Source organism: Salvia splendens, chromosome 22 (assembly GCF_004379255.2).
Source record: "Salvia splendens isolate huo1 chromosome 22, SspV2, whole genome shotgun sequence".
Classification (NCBI taxonomy): domain Eukaryota; kingdom Viridiplantae; phylum Streptophyta; class Magnoliopsida; order Lamiales; family Lamiaceae; genus Salvia; species Salvia splendens.
In genome coordinates this window covers 9,227,015-9,254,788 of record NC_056053.1, presented here as the reverse complement: position 1 = coordinate 9,254,788, position 27,774 = coordinate 9,227,015, and the positions used below count along the sequence as shown (strand labels likewise).

General features: G+C 40.8%; 1 protein-coding gene across 1 annotated transcript; it reads left to right on the top strand.

The window, feature by feature from the left end:
• The first annotated feature begins 650 nt into the window (after positions 1–650).
• LOC121787846 lies at positions 651–8,180 on the top strand. Its single transcript, XM_042186686.1, has 7 exons — positions 651–1,739; positions 2,414–2,653; positions 3,902–3,991; positions 4,310–4,459; positions 4,590–4,714; positions 5,066–5,195; positions 7,766–8,180. Exons 1-7 carry the CDS (start codon positions 1,176–1,178, stop codon positions 7,889–7,891), a joined length of 1,425 nt encoding a protein of 474 aa, XP_042042620.1. The 5' UTR covers positions 651–1,175; the 3' UTR covers positions 7,892–8,180.
• Positions 8,181–27,774: the final 19,594 nt, after the last annotated feature.

Sequence of the window (27,774 nt, the reverse complement as noted above, 5' to 3'; positions counted from 1 at the left end):
TTTTATTTATAATTTAATTTATAGTTACATTTTTTATTTGTGATTTTTCGCACAGTTAGTGTAATGCTAACTTAAATTTGTTGTTTACTTTATTTCTTGTTTTATATGTATGCAAAAAATTACAAATGATTACCATAACCTTAAACTAAATCATAAACAAAATTTGTTAGCATTATATTAAACTATATGAATAATTATATTAAATATATAAGTAGCTAATAATAAGAAAATGACAGAAAAGTTAATTTTATTATATTAAATTATCATTGACATACCATAAAAAACTCTAAAAATCAAAATATAATAAGTTAATTACTACATATATTTTGTTTATTAAATTATTCTTAGAATTAGAAATATAAAAGGACGAAATAAATTTTGCTAGTTCATAGTGGAAGTATTTTGGTCAAATATAAATGCATTCATTATATTAAATATAAGTACTCTTAATTTTTAGATAGTTTCCGAATTTTATAATAATGTCCATTTTTAGAAAAAGATGAAAGTATTTAGTTGGACTACTATAAATCCATTTGTCAAAGTATTATTAGTGGGACTTACCACATCACATTGCCATATGGTATGCCTTGACCACTAAATTTTTGCTCCGGTTTTGGGATATTGATTAATCGTATCTTCGTAGCCACAACCAAACGGGATTTTAACACCGACGTGTCTCGTCAACGCACAACGTACTCACCCACATCCTTCCTACTATCCATTTCCTTCAATACAAGCACAGTAACACTTTGATTGACAAGCCTTCACTGATATTTTTGAGTTTCGGAGCTTTTCGTTAAATTAAACGACTGTTACTTCATTGATTCTCTTTCTCCTTTTCCTTGTTTTTTTGTTTTTCCTCTGATTTTTTGGTTTGCGTCAATCCAACTGTATCTTCTGATTCTAAAGTTGAATTAATTACCGGCAAATTGGATGAGGAATCGTTGAATCTAGGGTTTCTGATCGGAGCTCTGCCGTTGAATTGAAGAATCGGAGCCATTTCTCATTTTTTAAATGATAATATTGTGGATTGCATTTTATAGCTCATGATTGGGATTTTAAGTTGCTTCGTCTTGTGGTAAACCTAGCGTGCTATTCTTTCATTGATTGAGAGTAGCGTGTTGATTGAAAGCGGGTTCTAGGGTTGGGATTTGACAATTTTTGATTCGTTGATAATGATGTCTGTGGAGAGATCATTTGAAGCGTGGGAGGAGGTTCAGCGGCACGGCCAGGACTTAGCCGATAAGCTTGCGCAGGGCTTTACAGGTTTGATTCAGTCTCACATAACTCCGCCGACCTTCGCGTGGCCGAATCCTCCCACGCCGAAACTGTTTGAAGTCGAGTTTCCGACGCAGAGTTTTATGAAGAATGACTTTGGACTGTCTTTGGATATGTCCACGGTAAGCGGCGTGACTGCGATTTTTGACGTCGGGAACAGGATAGGGCAGGCGGGGGCTGATTTTGGGGCGAGTTTTAACGGTGTGGTTCAGCAATTCTTCAGGCGGCTGCCGCTGCCGTTCCGGCATGAGGAGAGCGCTGGGGTGTCGTTCGTGGCGGAGGGTCACGGCCAGAGGGCGGCGAGTATGGGAATTTCCCTGCAGGAGGATTTGGGGTCTCTGGCCGAACGATTTAAAGATTATGGGATTCCTGAAAATGGTGCTGCAGTGGTGGAGGGTTCAACTGAGGATGATACTTTGGCTGTTACTGCAAAAGCATTGAAAAAGTTGGGCCGAGCACAGGTAACAAATGAACTTCATGAACCTTGGTTTATGATTGAAATTGTCCTGGTTAAGTTGGCTGTCAATGGCCAGATTCGGTATGAGCTTCTCAGAAATGATGACTACTATAATATTATCATTGCTATTTGCAGTTTATGATTTATAAGTAGACTTGAGAAATAGTTGACATATACACTTGAACCCTTTTACTAATAGACTAATAAAATCCCCACATATCTGGTTTATGATTTTTGGCACTAGTACTAGTACAACCCTTTTGGATTATGATTTGGTAATTGGCGGAGAGGCTAGAGTAGGCTTCGACATCAAGAGTTTCACAATCATGAAGGCACATGTTTGATTTTAGTAAAGAGCATTGGAAATAATTTTCATATTGAGGGCATGTAGGTCTCATTCTTATGCTGAAATTGGTAATCATTGAATTAGTTTCTAGTTTGTCATCTGTCTCACAATGATTAGAAGACTGTATAGCGTCCCAGGTTCTTGTGTTTTCAATATTTGGAATTGTTATACGAAGTTCACAAAATAGGTGTATTATGAACTGCTGAAACTCTACTATTGTTTGTCTCTGTGTCTCTGCATAACGGTGTTGTCTCTTTGCTTTCCATCCGTTTACTGTGCGAACCTACTTGTGTCTGTTTATGCCTCACGTTGGCAAAATTCCCTGAACGCAGGGTACTATCAATGTCACATCAACGTATGACAGTAGAACCAGAAATGTAGAGAGCTCTCTGGTTGCCAGAGGAGATTTATGGCGAGTTGAGGCATCACAAGGAAGTTCAACATCAGGCAACAATAATTCTTCTCTTTTCCTTGTCCAGCTTGGGCCTGTACTATTTGTTCGGGATTCCACTCTTCTTTTGCCTGTTCATTTGTCAAAGCAGCACCTTCTGTGGTATGGGTATGATAGGAAGGTAAGGCAAACTCATCAATTTGTTTTCTCTTTTGGCTTGTACTTTCTATTCCCAAGGATATTGATAATGACAATGGTAATGATAATAATAATGATAATGATAATGGTAATGATGATAATAATAATGCTTGTTTATGATAATATTCAGTTATACAGCTATATCTATCCTGGTAAGCTTGTTTAGATCATTACTAAAACAACGTGGACGATAGCTGAGCTCCTAATTGGTCAGTCGAAATGGATAACAGCGAAGTGTTTCTCTCATCTTTATTCTTAGTGGGTGTAGTCAGTATGCCTGTCAATTATTGTTAAATTACATAATTATATGTATCTATATATATGTTTGTGTGTGTGTTTAATAAAGCCAAGTTCATTGTTTTCTCAACTGTACTCTCTGTTAACTAAAGGTTGCTGTTTCTCTCTTATCTGGTTTGTTTTTCTCGTCTCTTAACTTCCCATTTTAATGTAAAAGTTGGGACCATAGGTGATAGGAAGAATTTCAATTTGATATGCATGCCGATAATTGCAAGATTTATATCTTCATCAATCAAAAGGTAGCAAATGATTTTATCATTTGGGCCAACTCTAGTTGAATGACTGATAAATAGACTCTTGCGTCAAATCTAATGATCCTCGAACTTTTGTTTAAGATGTGCAAGAATTTTGATTAGTTCAACGGGTGGATGAGTTTTCCATATTGTAAAGGAAAATAATTTGGTGTTACATGCTTAGCTTGTATGAAGTCAGAGTCACTGATACTCTTATGGAGTCTAGACTCTTAAGAAAATGAAAGAAAATAGAAGGGAGATTTGTTTGTATGCATAGTGGCTGACTGGAAAATAATTTGGTCTTACATGCTTAGCTTGTATAAAGTCATACTCACTGATACTCTTATGGAGTCTAGACTCTTAAGAAAATGAATGAAAATAGCAGGGAGATTAGTTCGCATGCATAGTGGCTGACTGGAACTACCATTTGTAAACTAACTCCATGCTATTGGCATGAGCTATCAGTAATGTACCTGGAAACTATCTGAAGAACATGAACAGCCAAAAATGCACATGGACCAATTGACTTGATACTTGTGTTGTGTTATTTTTCATTTGAGAGTTCTCAAATGTTTGGAACATTGACCACCTAGTTGGTAGATTACTTTTTCTGCACTATTGTTGAAATTATATTCACGAAGGTTCTTTTAAATGTGTTTTTTGTCGAAAACTTAATCAGTTTAGTGGTTTATGCTGCACAGAATGGAATGCATTCTCTTTGTCCAGCTGTGTGGTCAAAGCATAGGAGGTGGCTGTTAATGTCAATGATCTGCCTCAACCCTTTTGCTTGTGTAAGTCTGAACCTGTCATTTGTTTAACTAATGTAATTTGAATGTGGAAAATCTCCATGGAAAGAGGGAGGAGAAAAATATGTATTATGTATGCACTTGTGCATAATTGCATTTTTATAAGTATGTGCATGTACAAAAAATCTTTAATGTTTTTTTACTTCTGATCAGTTCATATCTACTTTTTTTGTCAATAACTGCTTCCTGGGATGTCTATATACATGTTGAATGCCTAAACTCTTTCTTCTCCTTTCTTAATTAAAAATTCTAATTTTCTAACTTAGGTAGCTTAGCTCTAACATTTTTGTTTGTTCTGTGCAGTCTTTCATGGATGTGCAATTTCCTAATGGCCAGGTAACCTATGTATCTGGTGAAGGTATAGCAACCAGTGCATTTCTGCCCCTCTGTGGTGGTCTGATTCAAGCACAGGGTCAATATCCAGGAGAAATGAAGCTTAGTTTCTCTTGCAAGGTGCGACTGCAATTTTCTGTCATGATTTTTTTTGCCCTTAAGTTATTGCTCTAGACGGTCATTATATATATCAATGGTGCTGCCTTTGTCTTTCTCTTTGAACACTATCATTAATATTCAAATCATTCAGAACAAGTGGGGAACACGCATAACGCCTACATGGCAGTGGCCCGACAAATCTTTTGCCTTAAGATTGGAGCAGGCATTGGCCTGGAAGAGATCTGGTCTGATGGTGAGGCCAACAGTCCAATTAAGGTAACTGTGATTGCTTTATTTGAGGGAACCAATTTCAAATGCCACTAATAGTTCTTATGTTATGTGTTTCTGTTATGGTCTCTATTTGTGAAATCTATCTAGTCATGCTTATTGTTCTTCATGTAGCCGGTACGAGTCATTGTTCAGGTTTTGCTGCAAAACTGTCTTACGTTACAGATATGCTTATTGTTCTGCATATGGCCATTAGGAGTCATTTTGTTAGGCTGTGCCGCAGTACTTACTCTATTCCCTTGTTTTGGTCCATGGACCTTTTTCACATTGTTTCTGATTCTGATCTACAGCCTTCAGAACTTTGTCCTTACAATTCTTTGTACGTTTCTTTGGCTTCAGTTTATGTCCAACATTTGGTGGATGTTGTCCTGGAGTACATATGGAAGTTACCCACTCCGTGAAGGATGAATTGAATCTTAGCTGTGGCTGTGCTCTTGTGAATCATCCTTCTGCTTTTGCATCAGCATCTGTAAGTACTCGTGGTTGATGGCTATCTTGGTTTTGTTTTATTTATTACTCATCCGCTACCAAAATTAGTCTTATTACTATTTATAGAAAAACTTTGTCACCACCCTTTTCTTTTTCCTCTCCTACTTTACCCACCTATTCTCTTTCTCTCTCAAGGTTTACCAATTACACAATAAAACTTGTCCATCCACAAATGAGACTATTTTTTCGTGGGCAGAGGGATTATTATTGATTATGGTCTCATATATACCCATTCCATTTTTTTTACCCGACTTATTGAAATTTCTTTGTTTATAACCATTTTATACATTTTAGACAAATATACCCTTATGAGTTTGGTAGTAGTATGGATTGAGATGGAAGATGGTATGGGCTGGTGCAAGTATGTATAAGCTAGACATTTGATGGTATGGGCTGTGGGTTATATTTGCTAATATTGATTAGCATGGTTAATGTGGTTTTTATAGGTATGAAGTATATGTGTCCAAGTTGAGTGTAAAAAATACACCCTCCGTCCAATAGAAATTGGCTAATTGGGGATCACACGGGTTTTAATGCGTAATCGGTAATGTAGAGAATGAGAACAAGTAGTTGAAATAATATAGTGGATGGTGGAGCCCATAAATGATAAAGTAAAAGAAAAGGCGAAAAAGTTTCCATACATGGATATGAACTATTTCTATGGGACGGACGGAAAAGGAAATTCAGCCTATTTCTAGGGGACAGGGGGAGTAATAGTTTCGAAGCTTGATAAAAAATTGTGTTTAATGTCACTGAAGAATCTGTTTCGAAGCAAGAAACTGCTGTTCTTTTTACTATAGCTTGAAGAGGGTTCGTTGTTTGAGAACTTCAAGTGTTCATAAAATGAAAATGAAAGGAAACCTAGGAAGAGACAAAAGCAATGTTGTCAATCACTCATGGTGGTCCGACCGAAAACTACCATAGGGATATGACATATCGGCATGGCGGGATATGGCGGTCGATAAATAAATACTATTACTATATATATATAATTCAAAAAATTAGAAAATAAAAAAAATTTAAAATTTGAACTCTTAAAACAATTATTAAATCATAAAGTCACAAATAAATGTGTCTAATAATTAAATTCTTTAGATCAACAAAATATAAAGCCATCATAATTGATAATAATAATATTAATAATAATAATAATAATAATGTCTAAATTAAAATCATCCTCAATAGTCATCATTTCCAACAACATAGTCATCTTCATTCTCAAGGGGATATGGCTGAGAGGGTGCCGGTGATGCTGAGTGAAGGCATGGGGGTTGTTGGAGGGCGCTAGAGGGGTTGATTTTGGGTAATTGAGAGAGATTTAGGATTTGCATTCAGATTTTTTTAACTTAATCTCTTTTTAATTCGAATATGGGTCGGGCTATGCTGGTAAATGGGTTGGGCTATGCTAGTAAATGGGATAGTTGAAAAGTCAAAATTGAAGCGCCCATGCCCCATGGTGGCTGCCACAAAAAAACGCCATAAACCGGTGTAGCGATGGCGTTTACATTTCAAACCGCCACGACATAGCACCATGGCAGCTACTCCCTCCACTCCCCATTAAATGTCCCGTATTCCCTTATTTGGACGGTCCCCTATAAATGTTTCATTTCACTTTTACTATTTTTAATAAGTGGACCCTACATTCCACTAACTCATTCTATTCACAATTATTCGACTAATTTTTTCCACCAATGTTCCTTCACAAAGTCAAACAAGTTTTTAAATCATCACCATTCAAATATGGGACATCTATTGGGGACCACAGGGAGTATTTGACAACTTTTTACGAAAGGTCTTGTCTTACTTATAGTGCAACTTTAGTCTCACTTGTATGTCTCTTGTGCAATGGAAAGCTCGAGGGAGGCTAATGAAACTTGAAGTTTCCCTCCCTCCCCAAAAATAGTTCCATTTTGCTATTTTGGTCTAACTACCAAAATTAGTCCACTTTTATTTTTGGAAACCTTTTCACTACACTAATGATATCAATTCTTGGCTGATTAGTGTCTTGATTTGAATCAAATCAATTAGGGCAAGTTTTGTGGTATTCTTGTCTTTTAAACTCCTATATATTCTTTGAGCAGATTTGAAGAATATATCCAAGAGTGATCATTTGTAATTGGTGCAAACTGTAGGCCTCGGCTAGAGTATTATTAGGCCTCTTCAGAGGATTGTTCTACCTTGAGTTTTATTTCTAGTTCTTGTTTTTTCTTTGTGCTTTGTTTTCGTTATATTTGTATTCCTCCTTTTCCACTCTACTATCAACTAATGATGTGGATGTCACTATCCACTACCACTTCAAACCCTTTCTTTGTCCTACGTCTATTTTTAGGTGACGGAGGGAGTATTATTTAAAGTTGGTATTACTTTTTCATTAAGATATGGTGTCATAAGTAGTTCTGAGATGTCTGAAACACTGTTCCTATGCCAAAACTGAGATTATTTGGTTTGTTCTTTAGTGGCTAAAACTTCTCTAAATGGCTGATCATTGAGATGGAGTTCTACTGCCTTAGTTTCGATTTTCTGATTTCTTTTCCTTGAAAATGGATGTAGGTTGGGAGGTCCAAGTGGAACGGAAATGTTGGGAACGCGGGGGTAGTTTTGAAAGTTGAAACTCCTCTCGATCATTTTGGCAGACCTTCTTTCTCTGTTCAGTTAAACAGCGGAATTGAGTTTTAAGTTTTCCTCTTTGCTACCTTATGTATTTAGAATTGCGTGTTGAAGTTAACTGTATATACCGTGTTCAGGGCAACATATGCCCATTGTCGTTTCAGTTGCACCTGAAGCTTACTTATCTCTTCTAATGGCGACCTGTGTCGGTGGGTCATGCACAGTATCTGTGTTTCTGTATATAAATGTCAGAAATATGTCATGCCACAAGATCTAGAACAAGGAAAAATGTTTTTTTTTCTTCTAACTATACCTTGCTTTTGTATTTTGGTACATTTATCCATTGGTGAGTTTGGTATTTTTTTCTGTTTCACCTAGTGAAATACATGCAACCTTGTTCTGTCTTAGTTTGTCATTTAATTTAGCTCGCCTGTAAGTATAAATTTCATCAATAATAGTTTAATATGAGGTGAAAAACTAGGCTATTTTTATTAAATATGGAGATAGTATCTTATTAAGTGCATGAACAAGAGGCACCTCTACCATTTACTACATTTATAAATGAGTGAACTACATCAAAAGTCCCTAACGTTTCTGTTTGTGACACTGCAGGTCCCTAAAAAAAAAAAATCGCCAAAAGACTTTAACCTCAAACATAATCAATTGAAAACTTTTTCTCATCTTTGGTAAAGAAGAATGAACCACCATGATGGAAAGCAATTGAAAACTTTCCAGGTTCTTCTCCTGTTTAGGAAAACAAAAATCGGACAAACAAAAATCAAACAACAATATAAAAACAATTCACAAAAAAATCAATTTCGGAGCCCTAAATCACAAACTAACGATTTCTATCACTCAAAGCCCAATGTACGGATGAAATTAAAAACATAACTTACTATATTCATCTCCGGGGACGAAAAAATTCAGGTGAGGATCTGATACGATCCCCATACCCTAGGAAATCTCAATTATTTAATATCTTTTGATTCACCATATCTTTTCCATATCTTTGTTTTCTTATTCAATAAGTTAGGGTAGTAGTATTCTAGTATTATAAATAGGAGATGATGTTATCATTTTTAATCAATCAATGAACGAAAATTTTCCCCACCAAAGATATCGTGTGTTTTCCAATCCTAATTTTGGATTCCCTCCACCGATCCTAATTGGACGCCGGAGTATTCTATTAGCCGCCGAGTTATCTGCCCGACGGGAGCGACTCCCGCGCATATAAACTCCGCCATCGTCAGCCGGAAATTTATCTCCACCGCCGAGCAAAACTCGCCGCCGGTGTTTGTTAAGGGAAACACCCTTAACAACTGGTGCTTTCATTGAGAGCTCACCCTCTCACCATCTCGAACCGAAGTTACAACGCTGCCCGACGGAAACCTTTCCACGCACAACAACTGCTTTGGTTGTCGAGTCCCGCCTGTCTGCCGGGCAACTCTACTTCTTAAATGCCCGACGGGAAGGATTCCCGCGTGCCGCATTGAAGTCAGTCGATCATCATCCACCACAGCCACGCCTCAATCCATCAACATGTCATACGCATACGCCGACCACCACCATATGTCACGCAGCTACACCGAAGTTGGGCGTCGTGCATAATACCCCGGGGATACGCAACCGCCTCACCAAATGGAGTCGGTCCAGATCTGCCACCTTACCTGTTGGGATCCTCCCGGTAACCGATCACTCCAGGATTTCGAGGCCTATGACCCTCCACCGATGCGAAAGCCCTCTTGTTGGGAACCACCGCCTCACCGGGCATCGCAGGCGTACTCGGATTATGATCAGCCACCGCCGCGTCCACCTAGTGGTTGGGATCCGCCCAGACATCGAACCAATCGCCGCTATCCACCACTGCCCGTGCGTCGTTCTAACTGCGGGGAACAACCATCCTGTTTGGAACCGGACAAGTCACATCCCCATCAGCCTGATAGAAACCCGTACATGAGCCGCCAGCCCCGGCGCCACCATCTGCCGTCATACCAGCCACCACCCAATCAACCTACCGACCCCCTGGATTGGCAACAGCCGTACCAACCCCGCCGCAGCTACCACCCGTCTGGAGAGCCACAACAGTTCGACCAATCTCCGAGTCGCCACACAACGATGCAGCCTGCAGCTGCCCGGACCCGATCCGGCTCTGTGCACCTACCTCAAAAGTCCAGAAAGTTTAGGGATTCGAGGCAAAAGCGTGGTCTCCCCAATAATCCCGAACTCATGGTTTGATTACTCACGCCTGTCCAACAAGCGGCCTTAGACGAATACAATGAGAAATTGCGTATTTATAGATTGAAGCAAGCTGCCCTTCTCGCCTGCGTGAATGCATTGTTTGAGGAGAATATTGATGACGATAATCTAGCTGAGGATGTTCCCGACAGCGTTGCTCACAATGGGGGTGCTAATATTGTTGTACTAAATGACGAGTCCCTGGAAGAGATCGTCAAGACCGACAATACGCCGCTGCAAGTGCTCGTCGGGGCATATGATGAGAAGATTGATGATATTAGTATTCCAACACATACGGAATTGGAGATGAAAGATGATGTAGCGACTTTGCTGGATAAAGAAAATAAAGCCGAAGCCCTTCGATCTAGTTTAGAGCCGAAAGAAAAAGATTTCTGTGTGTTGAGTGAGAAGCCGAACAAGAGAGAGAGCATGGAGAATCAGAGCCTTGTTGATGACATCGAGGCTGGATTTGATATGAAAAAACAGGACAATCAAGAGGAAATGGAAAACAAGCGAAGGTTGTTTGAGGATGAGCTTAAATTAAAAGCAGAAGAATTGGGTAAGACAGGGGATGCTCACTCCGGTTCGCAAGCACTTGTTTGTTTCTATGTGGATTTGAATTTCAGTAATGTTACAAGTATGAATCCTCGATTACCGTCGCTCGACGCCGATGCAAGGTTGATTCCTCCGGGAAATGACACGCCGTGTTTGAGCATTCATGGAGGTGTGGCAAAACTTTTCATCTTAGCGTTGAATTGTCACGACAACAATGTGGCGGGGGTGTCCACCATATCTTATACCTAACACGGTTCTCTATTGGTGATTTTGGGTGGAAATGATGAAGGGAGACGCACAACTACTCGGTGGGCATTTGATCCAGGAGGAGATACCGCGCCAAAGCTTCTACTTTCAACTCTCTTCGTGGTTTTATGGTTCCTACCTTGAGGACAAGGTGGATTTAAACCTTGGGGGAGTTGATACGATCCTCATACCCTAGGAAATCTCAATTATTTAGTATCTTTTGATTCACCATATCTTTTCCATATCTTTGTTTTCTTATTCAATAAGTTAGGGTAGTAGTATTCTAGTATTATAAATAGGACAGGATGTTATCATTTTAATCAATCAATGAACGAAATATTTTTCCCACAAAAGATAACGTGTGTTTTCCAATCCTAATTTTGGATTCCCTCCGCCGATCCTAATTGGACGCCGGAGTATTCTACTAGCCGCGGAGTTATCTGCCCGATGGGAGCGACTCCCGCGCACAGAAACTCTGCCATCGTCCGCCGAGCCTATTGGCCACCGGAAATTTATCTCCACCGCCGAGCAAAACTCGCCGCCGGTGTTTGTTAAGGGAAACACCCTTAACAGGATCTCGGACATCCCAGGTTTCGTCATCCACATCGATGACCTCCGGTGCGTGTCTCGGTGGTCGTCGCGGTGGCGGGGGCGATGGCGGTGGTGTGGGTTCCTTTTTACGATGAGAAGAATTCCGCGAAGAGCACGCACCCGAGGTTCCAGCGCGCTTCCGCTTTGGCGCCATTCATGCAAGTAAGGATTTACAGAGAGGAGTGTAGAGTGTAGAGTGTTTAGGCGGGTGAGGGGAAGAGTGAAAATGATGTTGTGAAAAGTTTGAAATTTGGTAAATGTTTAAGTTTAGTAAATAACACATAGTGTAAGTGTATGTATACGTGGCGTGTATATGAGGATAGAGAGTATACAAACGGATGCTGAAATGTCAAATCGTGATAGGATGAACAGTGCATGATGTGATGCACAGGCCGCCACGGCAGATTCTCATGGATTTGACCAAAATGCCCTTTAAGGGCCGAAGGGTCTTTTAATCAGAAAAAACATGATATGTGATTATGTTTAAGGTTAGAGTCTTCTGGCGATATTTTTTTTTGTTAGGGACCTGCAATGTCACAAACGGAAACGTTAGGGACTTTTGATGTAGTTCAACTCTTTATAAATTTGTAATGTGTTAAGTTTAGCATAGAGTTTCCACACATTTTACAATATTTTTTTTAATCACACTTGTGTATTTTATTTTTAAATTGCCATTGGTCAAGATCAAAGTAGCTCTTAAAATAAAGATTATTAACCTTTTTCAACCCCTTAGATGAAGATTTATATAATGGATTTATCAATTTATAGAATGAATTTAGTGGTCTGGAATTTGAATATCACAGTTGATGGAGGTTCATTCAAATTTATGAATTTTTATATTTTTTATAAACAAATTCCTTCACATGGAATTTATGTTTCGAAGTTCCATTTTAAAAAAATGGATTCGTAATATAAAATTCCCTATTCAAACCAATTGAAATCAGAAAGTTAGGAAACTACAAATTTCATTGAGAAATTTATCATGGACTCGTAAAGTTAAAAGGCGAAGAATATGCCAAAATATGATACTATTGAGATGTCATTGATAGGTGCGGTTCTCAGTTGTGTGTGCTTTTATGCTAGGTCAAGCTTCTCAAACCAGAGAATCCGCTAGATCACAAGGTCTAGGAACTCGGAGGATCTCAGAAGTCTCAGTCGTTGGACACACAAATTCCGCATTAAAAACAAATCCCTCAACCCGCTATACTATGATATAGTACAGGGAAGCAGTGGTCGATCCCACGAACATGGACACGTAAGAAAGCATTTAGAAGACTTTGGAAGGGTGAATGGCTGCTGCCACACAAATTTAGGGTTGAGGTATAACTACTACTAGACCTAGGAACGAGTTAATCATTGGACCTAGGAAACTGAAAACATCATGCTAACATCGAACATCCTCATACATACGAGATATTAAACTAACTTCCTAGACCGGGCGAACAACTTCCTAACATAGCTAGACAGAAAGCGAGTAAACAGTGGGGACCATGTTCCAGAAATAGCAAGTAAGGAATAAAAGCTGCAAATAACAAACTAAGAATTTAACTAACAAGGGAGAGCATCTCATTACCTGAATCAAACGCGAACATGTAGAAAACAGAGCACATACTTAGATTCAAACAGAATGTAAAAGTTCGGACGTCGGAAACTTGCAAATAACCAGAAATAAAACAGATCTACATATACTAGACGGAATGAAACGAAAATACGAAAATTAGGCATCAATCACAATCAACTCTGTTTCAGATCCACACGTCGGATGCTTAATCCACTCAGGATCCAAGCAATCTGAACCCAACAACAACCAAAATTAACTCCCTGAACTCCGATTCTGTTCAGATCCACCACAATCCTCACGATTCTACTTCAAATCAACAAGCAAATGCGAAAAGCATCCAATCGGGTAAACAACCACAAGCGCAGAAATAAAAACATCATTCATGCTCGAAATCAACATTGCCATATCTGAAAACAGAAATTGCATAAAGTCACGAGAATCCAACAAGAAACAAAGCCGAGCTTCGAACGGCGAAGCTCGGTGAAATTCACGTCAGCAAAATAAAATGAAAGCAAATAATTGTATCATCGCCCTCAGTGAGGACAGTGTTACACAGCAAACTAGCAGCAAACGAAACCCGAAACCCCCTCCAGTGCTCGAAAATTAAAAACCCAAAGTGTGTAGAGGTGTGTGTGAGCTGAGAGCTACAAGGCTTAAGTGTCGAGAAACCCCAGAACAAACTCTTTTCGAACTCCCCTCTCAATTGCATGCTCTCTTCTTTATATAAGTGCGGGGTCGATCCTCTAGAAGCCTTCGCAGAAATCTCTATGCTGCCCTTCAGCATCCGTGATCTCCTCCGTGTAGTCATTTTTGTTATATTGCTCACTTTTCTCGCCAGTTCCATGCGCCATGCAAACGTCCTTCTCTTTTTCCTGGACCTGGCGAACATTATACACACCTAGCTTAAAAAGGTGTGTTAGACCCCGTAAATGTATGAATTCAACCCCTTAATCAATGCATGAAATTAGCCTTATCAAACTGCTCACACTTAAACTATACTTGTCCTCAAGTATAAAGACAAAAAAAAAAGAAATAAGGCGAATTTCAATGCATGATCATCCTATTATCGACTCTACAAACAAAACACAAACTACTAGACCTAAACATACTGCAGACTCACAAAAAGAAAATAGGCACTTAAAGAAAAACACAAAGGCATGAACTAGCTTCAACTTTTGGGCAGCCGTCCCCACAAGCTTAAGGTCTATCCGATTCGTTTACAGTCTCCATATCCTCCTTTTTCCTTCTTCCACCTAATCGGTCTGTCGGTTCGTCAAGATAGCCTATCGACTTCCCAATTGTTGGATTCACTCGATCACTCATTCCTCACCACGGATGTTAGGATCATTCACTCTTCAGTCATTGCCACACCACTGATGCGTCGGGTTATGAGAGTTTCTCCTTCCTATAGTCCTCCTTCTCACTTCCTGGGTCAGGTTACTATTGGTTCCTGCCCTTAGGAATTTTTCTTATGCTACCATATTTTCCTGGACTTCGTCCAGCTTATACCTCCAAAATTTTTATTTTATACCTCCTTTCCTGGACTTCGTCCAGCTTATACCTCCTGAATCCATTTTTTATATTATATTTTCTCTCCTTATGACTCTACTCCCTAAGCATCAAGTGGCGGCCCTTTTTTATACAAGTTAGCTCACAACGTTTCGGCTTATAACTCACTCGTATAGAGGGGCTTCACAACTAGGTTATCTAAGGCATCCTCTATCGTCCTTACTTCATTCAAACCGACTTCAGCTTATTAAGGAATAGGCCTCAAAGTTGACATGCATCCTATCTTCAATTGCTCTTACTAAGGGAATCTTGCCTTATTATATTCACTAGCTCATGCGACACACAAAAACAAAAAAAAAAAAAACTAGACCTAAAGACACCTATTCACATTAAAGCACAACTGCACGACTCCCTTCCCCTCCCACTTCACTCAAGCTTGTCCCCAAGCTATCCTAGTGAAGGGGGGAAATAGGGGAGTACAAGACAGACAACCACGAAACACATAACAATAAACACTCATAAACAAAACAAACTTCTCACACTTAGACCGAGCAACAGGCTAAGTGAGAGAAAGAACAACAGCTATAAACCAAAACATGCCCAAAAGAAACTCAAGCTTCTCACACTTAGACAAACTTGGGCTAAGTGGGAGAAGACACATAAAAACTCAGACAAATATATACATCACAAGACATGCTGGAATAACAAACACAAAAGCACAAACACAAACAACAAACATATAAATAGCTAAAAACAGAAAGAAAATAAAGAAAAAACCGAGAGTAAAGTTACTTGGTCACGGGGGATTTCAATTCGTGGTTTGGCCCCCTCGGGAGCCAAACTGGGGTGGTACGTAGGGTCGGGTCACTCTTGCTTTCTTCCTGGCCGGCGACTCCGGCTTATCCTCGTCTTTCTCACTCGGTTGCGATGCTGACACGGGCTTAGACGCGGATGAGGTGGTCAGGGGCTTGGACGCTAGTGGGGGCAGACTTCCCTGCCCCGGCGGCTTGGACACACTACTGGGTCCAGCGGGCAATTTCTTCTGGGTCTCGGGATGTCACGACCGCCCATACAAGGGGTACCACAAACGCGGCGATCGTGACCGACATGCATGGATTACAATTTAGAAGATCAACTTAATTAACTTAAAGAAAGGAAAACAACTTAGTTTAAAAATTTTAAGGTTATATTTTTTTTGAAAAGACATAAGAAAAATACATTCAAAAAAGACAACGGAAAAAAAAAATTAGACTTAAGAAATACAACCATTAATAACTAAAGTAAAACAAACATTTAACTTAAATCTCGAAGAATATCATTTTTAAAAGACAACGTAAACACTTGTTTAAAAACTAATCACCACCATACATGTTCAAACACAAAGCATAAAGAAAAGATTAAAGTCTTGAGACATGGTTCAAGTTATAGCAGCGGAAAATACAGTTTAAGGAGAGTCAAGGACTACGCCTATGTATGACGACACAACGTATCCTACGTTCTCAAGCCAGCTCAACATCCACCGCAACATCCCGCTCAACCTGCACATAAGAAAAATAATATGCAGAGCTGAGTACTTGTTGTACTCAATGGGCTCATGCCGAAAACATTTTAATAAGTTATGTCATCCATACCAGTGATCTCGAGTTTTATGTATTAAGAAAATCACGAGAAACACAAAAATATTCAAGTCTGGCCAGACAATTTATCTCCCCACTTTTCACATCAATCCATCAATCACAATCACAGTGCGACAATAGTGTGGCCACACTATTCGCCCACGAGACCGGCCGACTTGCAAGGACGGCTCACGATCCCACCAGTGTACACAGCCCGATAGGGTTTACGGCCCTACTCGGACCCGAATTCGTTTCACAACACAGCCATATAGCCTAATGGAGTAAACTCATACGAACTAGGCATCAGGCATACAATCTCATAACAAAAACATCATGGCATGACATAACAGTTAACCCTGTTAATCCTAGCTACAGATTGTCGAATGTTGGGAGAGGAAAAATCAAGACTTGGAAATCGAAAGAGAATTTTATTCACCAGAAACGGAAGATGAAAAATTACTGAATAAAGCAGAATAACAAACTATTAAAAGCTCAAAACTAACTAACGGCTATTTTCCATCTAACGGTCAGGATTAAACACGACTAACTAAGTACATCCAACGGCTGTTGAAACGAGTTGTTATAACAGCCGAACTCTTCTTCATGTTTTGATCGTTCTCTCCAGACCACGGAGCTGCCGAGCTACCGAACTTGGTGCCGAACTACCGAACTCTAACACCGAACTCGATTAAGCTCGTAACACCGAGCTCTGACACCGAACACCATCACCGAGCTCAAAAAACCGAAGCTATCACAATCTACCAACAAACTCCACCTGTGATAGCGGAGTCACCAACCAGAACTCCTCCTCTCCAGTCCCACCAGTTTCAAACATAGCAGAAACTTTTCCTTAGGTAATGGCTTAGTCAACATATCTGCCGGGTTTTCTGAAGTGTGAACTTTGAAGACTTTCACATTGCCTCTTTCAATCTCCTCCCTAATGAAGTGCAACCTCACGTCTATGTGCTTACTCCTCTCGTGATATACTTGATGCTTAGCCAAGCTCAATGCACTGTTGTTGTCACAACCAATGCTCACACTACATTGCTTTACACCAAAATCCTCCAAAATCCCCTTTAACCACTTGCTTTCTTTCACAGCAGATGTCATAGCCATGAACTCAGCCTCTGTGGTTGATAATGCAACCACTCCCTGCAAGCTGTTTTTCCAGCTGATGACGGATCCATACAAAGTAAATAGGAACCCAGACTGAGATCTCCTGGTGTCTAAGTTACCAGCAAAGTTACCAGCAAAATCAGAGTCACACCAGCCAACCAAAGCATCCCCTTCATGGTCTTCTCCTCCCTTGAACAGAATACCAACATCCGATGCTCCTTTCAAGTATCTCATCAACCACTTCAGTGCAGCCCAATGCTCCTTACCATGGTTGGACATATATCTACTTGTTACTGAAATAGCTTGTGCCACATCCGGCCTTGTGCTAATCATAGCATACATGATGCTACCAATGATGCTAGCATAAGGGATCTGTCTCATCTCATCTTCCTCAGCCTTACATTTTGGTTTCTGGTCTGCAGACAATTTATATTGTTGGCTCATAGGAACTGAGACTTCCTTGATGTTACTCATCTGGAACCTCTTGAGTATTCTCTGCACATAATCAGTTTGAGACAACACAATCTCTCTCTTCTTTCTATCTCTGAAAATAGACATACCCAGAATTCGTTTTGCAGAGCCTAAATCCTTCATCTCAAAAGCATTACTGAGATCAGCCTTAACTTTCTGAATTTCTTTCAAACTTGCTCCAGCCAAGAGCATATCATCCACATATAAGAGTAAGTATGCCACAGCAGCTCCACCTACACTCTTAATGTAGACACACTCATCATAGCTTGATTTCAGAAAACCACTCTTAACCATGTGATCATCAAACTTCTTATGCCACTGCCTACTTGCTTGTTTCAGACCATATATGCTCCTTTTCAACAAGCACACCTTTCCCTCATCACCTGGCCTCTCAAAGCCTTTTGGTTGTGCCATATAGATGGTTTCTTTCAAGTCTCCATGCAAGAAGGCTGTCTTGACATCAAGTTGTTCAAGCTCCCAATCTCTTCTTGCAACAATAGCCAACAAGATTCTGATACTAGTGTGTTTCACAACAGGTGAAAACACTTCATCATAGTCAATACCATGTTCTTGTGTGAAACCCCTAGCAACCAACCTTGCTTTAAATCTGACACTTTTACCATCAGTTCCTTCCAGCTTCTGTTTGAAAATCCATTTGCAACTCACTACCCTTCTACCATTGGGCCTTTCCACCAGCACCCAAGTCCCATTTCTAAGCAGTGAATCAATCTCCTCAATCATGGCTTGCATCCATTTTTCTGCATCTTTACTGTCCATAGCCTCTTCATAAGTGCTTGGCTCTGAGAACTCTATTTCCTCAGCTACTAGTAATGCATAAAACAGGAACTCAGCATCAGAGTATTTCTCTGGTGGCTTTCTGATCCTTTTACCTCGGTCTCTAACCAGCTTATAGCTTCCTGGCTCATTTGGTGTTGCTGCCGTCTGAGTTGGTTGTCCAAGATCAGAGGCATCAGGAAACTCAGATTCTCTTTCATCTTCATCCTGCTGCTCCTGTTGAACTCCCCCAATCTCCACCTCAAATCCAGAACTATCTACTGCAGTCTCTGAATTTTTCTTAAAAGGCAGCTCACCTTCCCAGAAAGTTACATCCCTACTTATCACAACTCTTTCATTTCCTGGCTCCACACACCACAACCGATAGCCCTTCACACCCGATTGGTATCCAATCATAACACATTTTAGGGCCCTTGCTTCCAATTTACCTTGCTTCACATGAGCAAAAGCTTTACAACCGAAAGTCCTCAAGCCATCATAGCCACTATGCTTCCCATACCATCTGAAATCTGGTGTGTCCCCTCCAATGCTGGAAGAAGGACATTTATTGATCAGTTTAACAGCTGTGGATGCAGCCTCTGCCCAGAACCGCTTCTTCATCCCAGCAGCCAAGATCATGCATCTAACTCTCTCAAGGATAGTGCGGTTTACCCTCTCGGCCACTCCATTTTGTTGCGGATTTAATGGAACTGTTTTGTGTCTTTTGATGCCTTTTGATTTGCAAAACTCATCAAACTCTTTGGACAGAAACTCCAACCCGTTATCTGTCCTCAAGCATTTCAAACTCAGCCTTTTCTCTGCCTCAACCTCACTGCACCATGTTTTGAAACAGCTGAAAGCCTCTGACTTCTGCTTCAATATGTAAATCCAGACCTTTCTACTGAAATCATCTATGATGCTCATGTAGTATCTGCCACCTCCAATTGAATTCTCCTGTGCAGGCCCCCAAAGATCACTATGGGCATAATCTAGAGGCATTGTTGAAGAATGTGTGCTGTTGGGATATGGCAACTTCTTGGCTTTCCCTAACACACACTCCTCACATTGAGTTGTATCAGTCTGATCTGAGCATTGCAATACACCCTTCTTGACCAGTTCCTTTATACTACCAATTGCTGGGTGCCCCAATCTGGTATGCCACAGACTCAAAGAATCACCAACCACATTGTGTGCATGCCCTGAGTCTCTTCTCTGAACAGCAGCCATCATGTAATATAGACTGCCTTTTCTAGTTGCCTTCAAGATAGATCTTCCTGCCTTACTAACAACCATCTGCCCACCTTCAGAAACAAATCTGCATCCCTTTCTTTCAAGAGAGCCTAAGGATATTAGATTCCTTTTAACATCAGGAATATACCTAACATCACTCAGAGTCACCATACACCCATTCTCCATCTTCAACTTGATGGTACCTATGCCTTTTATCAAGCACACTTGGTTGTTGCCTAGAATGACAGTTCCTGTTGACTCTTTAATGTCTTCGAACCAGTCCAGATTCGGGCTCATGTGGAAGCTACACCCTGAATCCATTATCCAAGATTCCTTTCCCTTTTCCTCCATCACATTCAAAGCAACAGAAACTTCATCCTCTTCGCAATATTCTGCTGTGTTGACAGCTTTTCCTCCCTCAGCCGCTTGCTTTTTCTTCCACACGAAGCAGTCCTTTTTGAGGTGCCCTGGTTTCTTGCACCAGTGGCAGGACCGAGTTTCTCTCCCCTCCGAGCTTGAAGGCTTAAACTCATTATTTTGGTTTTTCTTGAAACTCTTATTCTTGAATTTCTTGACATTGAGACTCTCAGCATGTGTCTCCAATGCCTTCCCACCTGTCAATCGCAGCATCTCTTTCGCCATCAACGCAGCATGAACCTCGGCATATGTGATTGGCTTATCTCTGCCGTAGATTATTGCATCGCTTAGCTGATCATACGAACTTGGCAACGCATTCAAGACCAGTATAGCCTTGTCTTCATCCGTGATCTTCACATCCACGGACCCAAGATCATCAATGATCTTATTAAAATCTTCCAATTGTTCGACGATCGATTTTTCGGCTACAAAATTGTACGAATACAGTCTCTTCTTCATATAGAGCCTATTGGCCAGGGATTTTGCCAAATAGACCTCATCTAACTTCGCTAGCACCTCAACCGCCGTGGTCGCTTCTTGAACCTCCCTCAGAACTTTATCACTGAGACAAAGAATAACCGCACTGTGAGCTCGCTGTATCATTTCATCGAACTTCGCCTGTGCTTTCTCATCAAGAACTGGCGCATTCTCCTTATCTACCGGAGCCAAAACCGCCGCCAAACCACGATCGATCAGAATCGCTTTCATTTTCATCTTCCACAGACCGTAATCATTCTTGCCTGTGAATTTCTCAGCCTCAAGCCTTGTCGCCATCGAGATCGTTTGAATCGTCCGCAAACCAACCTCCTTTCACCTCCTTCCCACAGACGGCGCCAATTGTTAATCCTAGCTACAGATTGTCGAATGTTGGGAGAGGAAAAATCAAGACTTGGAAATCGAAAGAGAATTTTATTCACCAGAAACGGAAGATGAAAAATTACTGAATAAAGCAGAATAACAAACTATTAAAAGCTCAAAACTAACTAACGGCTATTTTCCATCTAACGGTCAGGATTAAACACGACTAACTAAGTACATCCAACGGCTGTTGAAACGAGTTGTTATAACAGCCGAACTCTTCTTCATGTTTTGATCGTTCTCTCCAGACCACGGAGCTGCCGAGCTACCGAACTTGGTGCCGAACTACCGAACTCTAACACCGAACTCGATTAAGCTCGTAACACCGAGCTCTGACACCGAACACCATCACCGAGCTCAAAAAACCGAAGCTATCACAATCTACCAACAAAACCACCCTTATATCTCCACATAATATTTTTCGGAAAAGTAAAGAGGTTTGAAAAGAAAGCCCACCTCGTTCTCTTAGCAAAATCACAACCCAACTTAGCAACTCTTGATCCTCGAGTTCACGAATACACAACACCCTTGTCAACGACAACACAAGTCAGCCTCACACAACAACATATCACTATGCATGTCCTATCGTTTCTCTCTCATCGTTTTCCTCAATTTCCCAAACCCGACATACATCTCAAAGGTGTAAACACACGTAACACATTTCAACTTATCACAAGTGATTTCAACATTTAAGCACATTCCTTGGACATACATGCATCATACAATACTTTTAAACTTGAAAAATAAGTGTCATTTAATCAAGGCAGAAAATTGGCAGAATTGCGCGACCGTTTTGTAAAAATCACTTTAAATTCACCCGACCTCAAAACATGCTAAATTTTGGTCACGATACAGAGGACACATTCAAGTTCATCCATGAAAATTTTTATATCGAAATCACGTCATTTAGTCAGTCATATCACATATTGAACTCTCTGGTCGGAACATACAATTTCTGGCAGTATTGCGCAGTTCATTTGAAAAATTCACCATAAATTCATACGATGCCAAAAAAAGCTGAAAATTTAACACAATACAGAAGATACTTCAAATTTACATATAGCTCAAGAATCACATCAATCGGAGGTCATTTGGTCAGACAAACAGAAAACGAAACATTCATGGCGAGAACTCACGTTTCTGGCAGATTTGCGCAGTCAACTTCAAAAATTTATTAAAAATTTATTTTTCGATAAAACGGGCTGAAATTCACACGAGACACAGAAAACATCTTGAAGTTTACTCAGTAAATATTTCATAGCAAAATTCGTTCGTTTTATGGGTCAATCACAGATCATAAGTCACTGGTCGTGCACCACAGATTTTCAGGTTCATAGATCGAAAATAGGGTTTTCATCTTCCATCAAACAAACATAGATTTTTCATGCTCGAACACACATAATCATGCTTAAAAGTTTCTCACACACATATTTGCACATGAACTCACATCATTCACCAACTATTCCAATCCAACATCACATGATTTCAATCAAAAACACAATATTATCAAAGTTCTTATGCAATCACACTTTCCCACCGATAAATTTTTCGATCTATTAATCCTACACCCTCTATATGCATGTAGGATTCAAGAATAATGTTTCAATGAAGAGATGAGAAGAAAAACTTAGTTATACCTTTTCGAATCACGAAAACGAACGGTAGGAACAAGGATGGAGGCGATTCGTCGAAACTCTTGAAAAATCCACTCCAATTGATGCAAGAAATAATGAGGGAAGAAGTTTTTGGAGAGGATGGAGAGTGAAGGGGGGAGGCACGAAATTTTGAGAGAGATGGGGGCTAGGGTTTAGTTTAGGTGTTTGTATAGGATTAGGTTAAAGTTTAAAGAATTATTTAATTAATTATGGAGGGATAAAATAATGGCCAAATGAAATAAAAGTCCCATAATTAAAAGAATAAAATAGGCATGTAGGATGGGGAGGAATTCAAAAATTCCATGTAGAGCATAACACGGAATTTATTTGGTATTTACTTGGAGAGAATATATTCACAACTTAGGAAATAAAAGTGAATATTCCATAAACAAGGGAACAAAATAAATTAAATCTCCAAGTAGGAAAATAATGAGGAAGGGACGAAAATTCCATAAGGAATTGCACAAGGAAATTATTTAAATCCTCAATTAAATAGAATAGGATTTAAATTTGGTAATTTCTTTATAGGAAAAGACTCCCATAAAATAGGCAACAACTAAATAAATTTGCACAAGGAAATTAACCAAAATGGGGCGTGCGACACAAGGAAATATTCACATCCCCAATTAATTGACTTAGGTATTAATTTGGTATTTCATTGAATAAAAGGGATTCCACAAAATAAGAAACAAATATATTCTCCTCTAAAAAATAGGGACACCGAAAATTGGCTTAATTAGCCACAAGGAAATAATTCAACTCTTAATTCAATTGGGGCGAGGGAATAAAATGTGCCAAGATTTAATTGGATTTAATTTGGATGAATATCCCAAAACAATTAATTAAATCCAAGAAAGAATAAATTCTCAATAATTGGAGGGGCCGACAATAGCCATTTTTTGGCTAGAACAAGATGCATGATTTTATTTAAATTGACTCCCCACATTAAAATCTAATTAGCACTTCATTCCAATTCCCCCATGATGATTTATTCCACATAACCAAACTCAAACACGTAGCAACAATTTAAATTTCATAAATGAAATTTCCAACCGACATTTATTAAATAAAGGTCATACAAATTTTTGGGATGTTACACGGGAAGTTTCTCCTTTAGCCATTTTGTCATCATCATCATCAAGTTCACGGCCTCCGCCATATGATCATTCTGTGTAGATGACTGTCCCACCAAGACAGTGATGCGTCCTTTGAGGGCCTGCATCTCCTCCCTGATTCCGCCGAGTTCTTTCCTCATCTCGATCATCTCCTTCCTGACGTCACTGAGCTCCGTTTGCATCACACCCACTTCCTTTTTCATCTCCTCGTACTCAACACTGGCAACTGCTTCGACAACATCGGGTTCTGGCTTAATTAGGGGTTCCACTCTACCGACCTCATAGAAGCAAACATCATTCCCGTGCATGTATAACAAGCATTTGTTGAAAAAGTAATCCACACTGAAAAGCTCCGGAGGCTCGCACATCACTACCTCAGGTGCAGATTTGGCAATCTTCATGATTGAATTCCGCTGGAGGTAGGCACCTAGAAGGTGACACGTATACATGTAGCGGGAAGGATTTGCGGCCATCTGATGGCAGGCCTGGGCTAACCAATAACCCAGATGCACCTTCACGCCCTTGGCCATGCACCATGTGAAGTATAGGTCGGCTGTAGTCAAAACAGAATTGGCAGTTCCCATCAAATTATAGCTGATGAAAGTCTGAGCAAAACGCAGGATTCGGTTGTCGATATGGAAGGCCTTCGGGTAGCTGGTCTTAAACTCCCCCACTTTCGGATGCGTGACAAACTCCCACGCAGACTGCGGTTTGAATCCGGGCGTGTACTTTGGGGCTCCACCGTCCTTTCATTCCATATGCCGTCGTCATCCTCTGCACGCGTGAACGAGCCCATCCTGAGGGACCATTCTCTAAGACTCATCTCATGTTCTTCAGTATAAAGGCGAAAAGTGATAGAGTCCGCATCCAGATTAGTGGTGGGCTTCAGGCGGAAGGTGGAGAAAAACTCCTGGGCAAGTACTGTTGGCACTTCCGCGTCACTATGCTTTAGAAGCCAATCGAACCCTATTGCGCCAATGTACTGACAAAACTCCTCGTCGGAGTCTATCTCCTCCAACTCCTTCCGAACATATCGTTTCCCGGACTTTGCTAGCTTTCCAGAACCACATCTCTCTTTGTACGCTGCCGTTCTCTTGGGATCCTCGAACTTTCCCATTGCTTCCAACAACCCTTTCATTATCCAAACTTTAGCTGGCTCAAAATTTAACTCTTCATCGGGCTCTTCTATATCTTCTTCTTCGGAATTACCAGAAGAAGGAGCAAATGGCACTTTAGTAGGGGCTGGGAGTTGAGCTTCCATAGCTTTGCCCTCCTTAGTCTGCTTGGACTTCCTGACCCGGGAAGTAGCAGTATGTTTGCCCTTCCTTTTTCTCTCTGCCGCCAGGCGGCGTTCCTCTGCCACGTCTTCTTCGCCGCCAGACCTAGGGGCTTCTTCCTCTAACTCGCCCTCTGTTCCCCAGGCTAAACTCTCCTCCGCTGTAGGTAGAGTGAGATCTTCAATCTCGTCATTCAGGTTCCTTCTGGCCCTTCGCCTGGCTGCCCTCTTGTCCACCGGTGAATCTGCGCTCACCGGATTATCGTCCAGATCTATCTCCAGATTCAGCCCACTCTCCTTAGGCTCTGAAACATTATCAGTAATGGGGGTCTCCCCCCTTCAGACAAAATAGGGGTCGCCCCTTCAATGTAGACAGGGGTTTCCCGCTTAGCAACTATCGGATCAGACATTAGGGCTTCACCGCCCAAGAACCTCTCTGGGGTTTCCCCCTCAACAATCTTCTCAGAAATAACAGGGGATCCCCCCTCCGAAACACCAACAAAGGTCTCCCCCTGAGCCACTTCAACAGAAACAACAGGGGTTTCCCCCTCAATCAAACCGTCAATAGAAACAACAGGGGTTTCCCCCTCAACAATACTTGTAGAATTAACAGGGGCTTCCCCCTCAATGACATGCGCTAAACCTTGATCACCAACCGCCATTTGCTCCAACCCCGCAGCCAGATCCGCCATCTGTCCTTGTTCTTCGCCTAACGTGATGTTTGTCTTTGGTGCGCTGGCGGACGGTTCGACTACTGTATGTACAATAGCGGGTTGGGTCTTCGAATCAGCCGGAATTTGTGGTGGTGGTGGTGCGGTTGGTGCTGCTTTTTCCATCATCGTGATGGAAAAAGCTTTCATCGCCTCTTCTGCACCGCCGAATTTCTGCATTAATTCTGCCTTGAACGTTGCCGCACTAGAATCGGCAGATGCGGTGGGGGTCCCTGCATTTGGGGCGTTCTCCATGATCTGAATCTGAAAATTTCACAAAATTCTTGGGAGAAAAACTCCGATTAGGGTAAGAGAAAGGTGGGTTTTTGCGAGAGTGAATTTGGGGATTTTTTTAGGGTGAGAGAAATTAGGTGTTTGGAAAATAAAGGAATAAGGAGGGAAATAAGCGTTTTGGGTAAGGATGAGACGGTTGCAGGCGGTTGCAGGCGTGATGTAAGCAACCGTACGCTTTCCCATAAAGTGAAAATTTGAAATTCGAAACTTCACCACTTCCTTCCAAACTAAAATTTCTCTGCCCCATGTAAATGCTATCTCTCTGCAATACCACACTTAGACAAAAACCAGCAAAAATGAAGCTCCAGACTCCCAGGTCAAGGACTCACATGTGACAAAACAATTTCACTCAGGAGTCTGGTGTTTCGAAAATATTTTGGAAAGATTAGAATATTTTTTTGTTTGGTATTTTTTTCTTTTTAAAAGCAATTAAACTATTTACACTTTCGATTGAGTACTCCCAAGATCCCCTGATTCAGTATATAGATTAAAAATGCATTCCCATTTTTCTGACCCAGGAATTCTTCGAGAGCACTCATTTCTAGACCACTTAGGTGATAATAGAGAGTGCGTGTAGTAGCACTTCCTCCACTACGCACAACTCAGAATTGTCCCTAAAAACCTTTACCCGATGACTATTGACAAGGAAAGGAGTAGAGTTTGAGGCACTGCCCTGGATTTCCACAGCTCCATTTGCTCGAAGGCCAATAATAATGTATGGCCCGATCCACTTGGACTTCAACTTCCCGGGCATCAGCTTGAGCCTGGATTGGAAAAGGAAGACCTTCTGACCCACTTGTAGTTCCTTGACTCGGAGATTTTTGTCATGTCAGAGCTTCGTCTTCTCCTTGTTCTATATTGCAGACTCACATGACTCCAGTCTTAGCTCCTCCAGCTCTTGAAGTTGCAATTTCCAATCTTCCTCGCAGGATTGGAGTCTCATATTGATCACCTTGACCGCCCAATATGCTCGGTGTTCTATTCCCACGGGCAAGTGGCACATCTTGCCAAACACTATCCTGTAGGACGACATCCCAATATGCGTTTTGTATGTTGTCCTGTAAGCTCATAATGCATCTCCAAGCCTCTTACTCCAATCCATCCTTGACGGATTCACCGTCTTTTCCAGTATCGCCTTTATCTCCCTGTTGGAGATCTCTGCCTGCCCATTAGACTGAGGATGGTACGGGGTGGAAAGTCTGTGGTGGACTCCGTACTTCCTCATCAAAGCTTCTAGGGTTCGGTTATGGAAATGCGTCCCTTGGTCATATATAATCTCTCGGGGCACGCCGTATCTGTTGAAAATGTTAGCCCTAAGAAATTTAGCCACCTCTTTGGCTTCACAAGATGTAGTAGCCTTGGCCTCTATCCATTTTGAAACATAATCTACAGCCATAAGGATGTACGTATTTCCGTACGAAGATGGAAATGGGCCCATGAAATCCATTCCCCAGACGTCGAAAATTTCGCAAACGATTACTGGGACTTGCGGCATTTCATCTCTTTTAGAAATTCCCCCTGTTTGCTGGCACTCTCACAGTTCTGACAGAATTCAAAAGCATCCTTGTGTAACGTAGGCCAATAAAATCCACTGTCGAGAAATTTCTTCGCAGTTTTCCTTGGTCCAAAATGACCTCCATACGCCATTGCATGGCAATGATTAAGCACGTCCCTCTGTTCCCATCCTCCGCTAGTAAAGATCGTCCCAGAAATAATATTTTGC

What these genes read in the sequence shown, in the direction of transcription:
- LOC121787846 (XM_042186686.1), top strand. Translation starts at nt 1,176, where the DNA reads ATGATGTCTGTGGAGAGATCATTTGAAGCGTGGGAGGAGGTTCAGCGG. An exon ending in GGTATGGGTATGATAGGAAG is followed by an intron (nt 2,654 to 3,901) that starts GTAAGGCAAACT and finishes TATGCTGCACAG; the next exon opens with AATGGAATGCATTCTCTTTG. An exon ending in AGCTTAGTTTCTCTTGCAAG is followed by an intron (nt 4,460 to 4,589) that starts GTGCGACTGCAA and finishes CAAATCATTCAG; the next exon opens with AACAAGTGGGGAACACGCAT.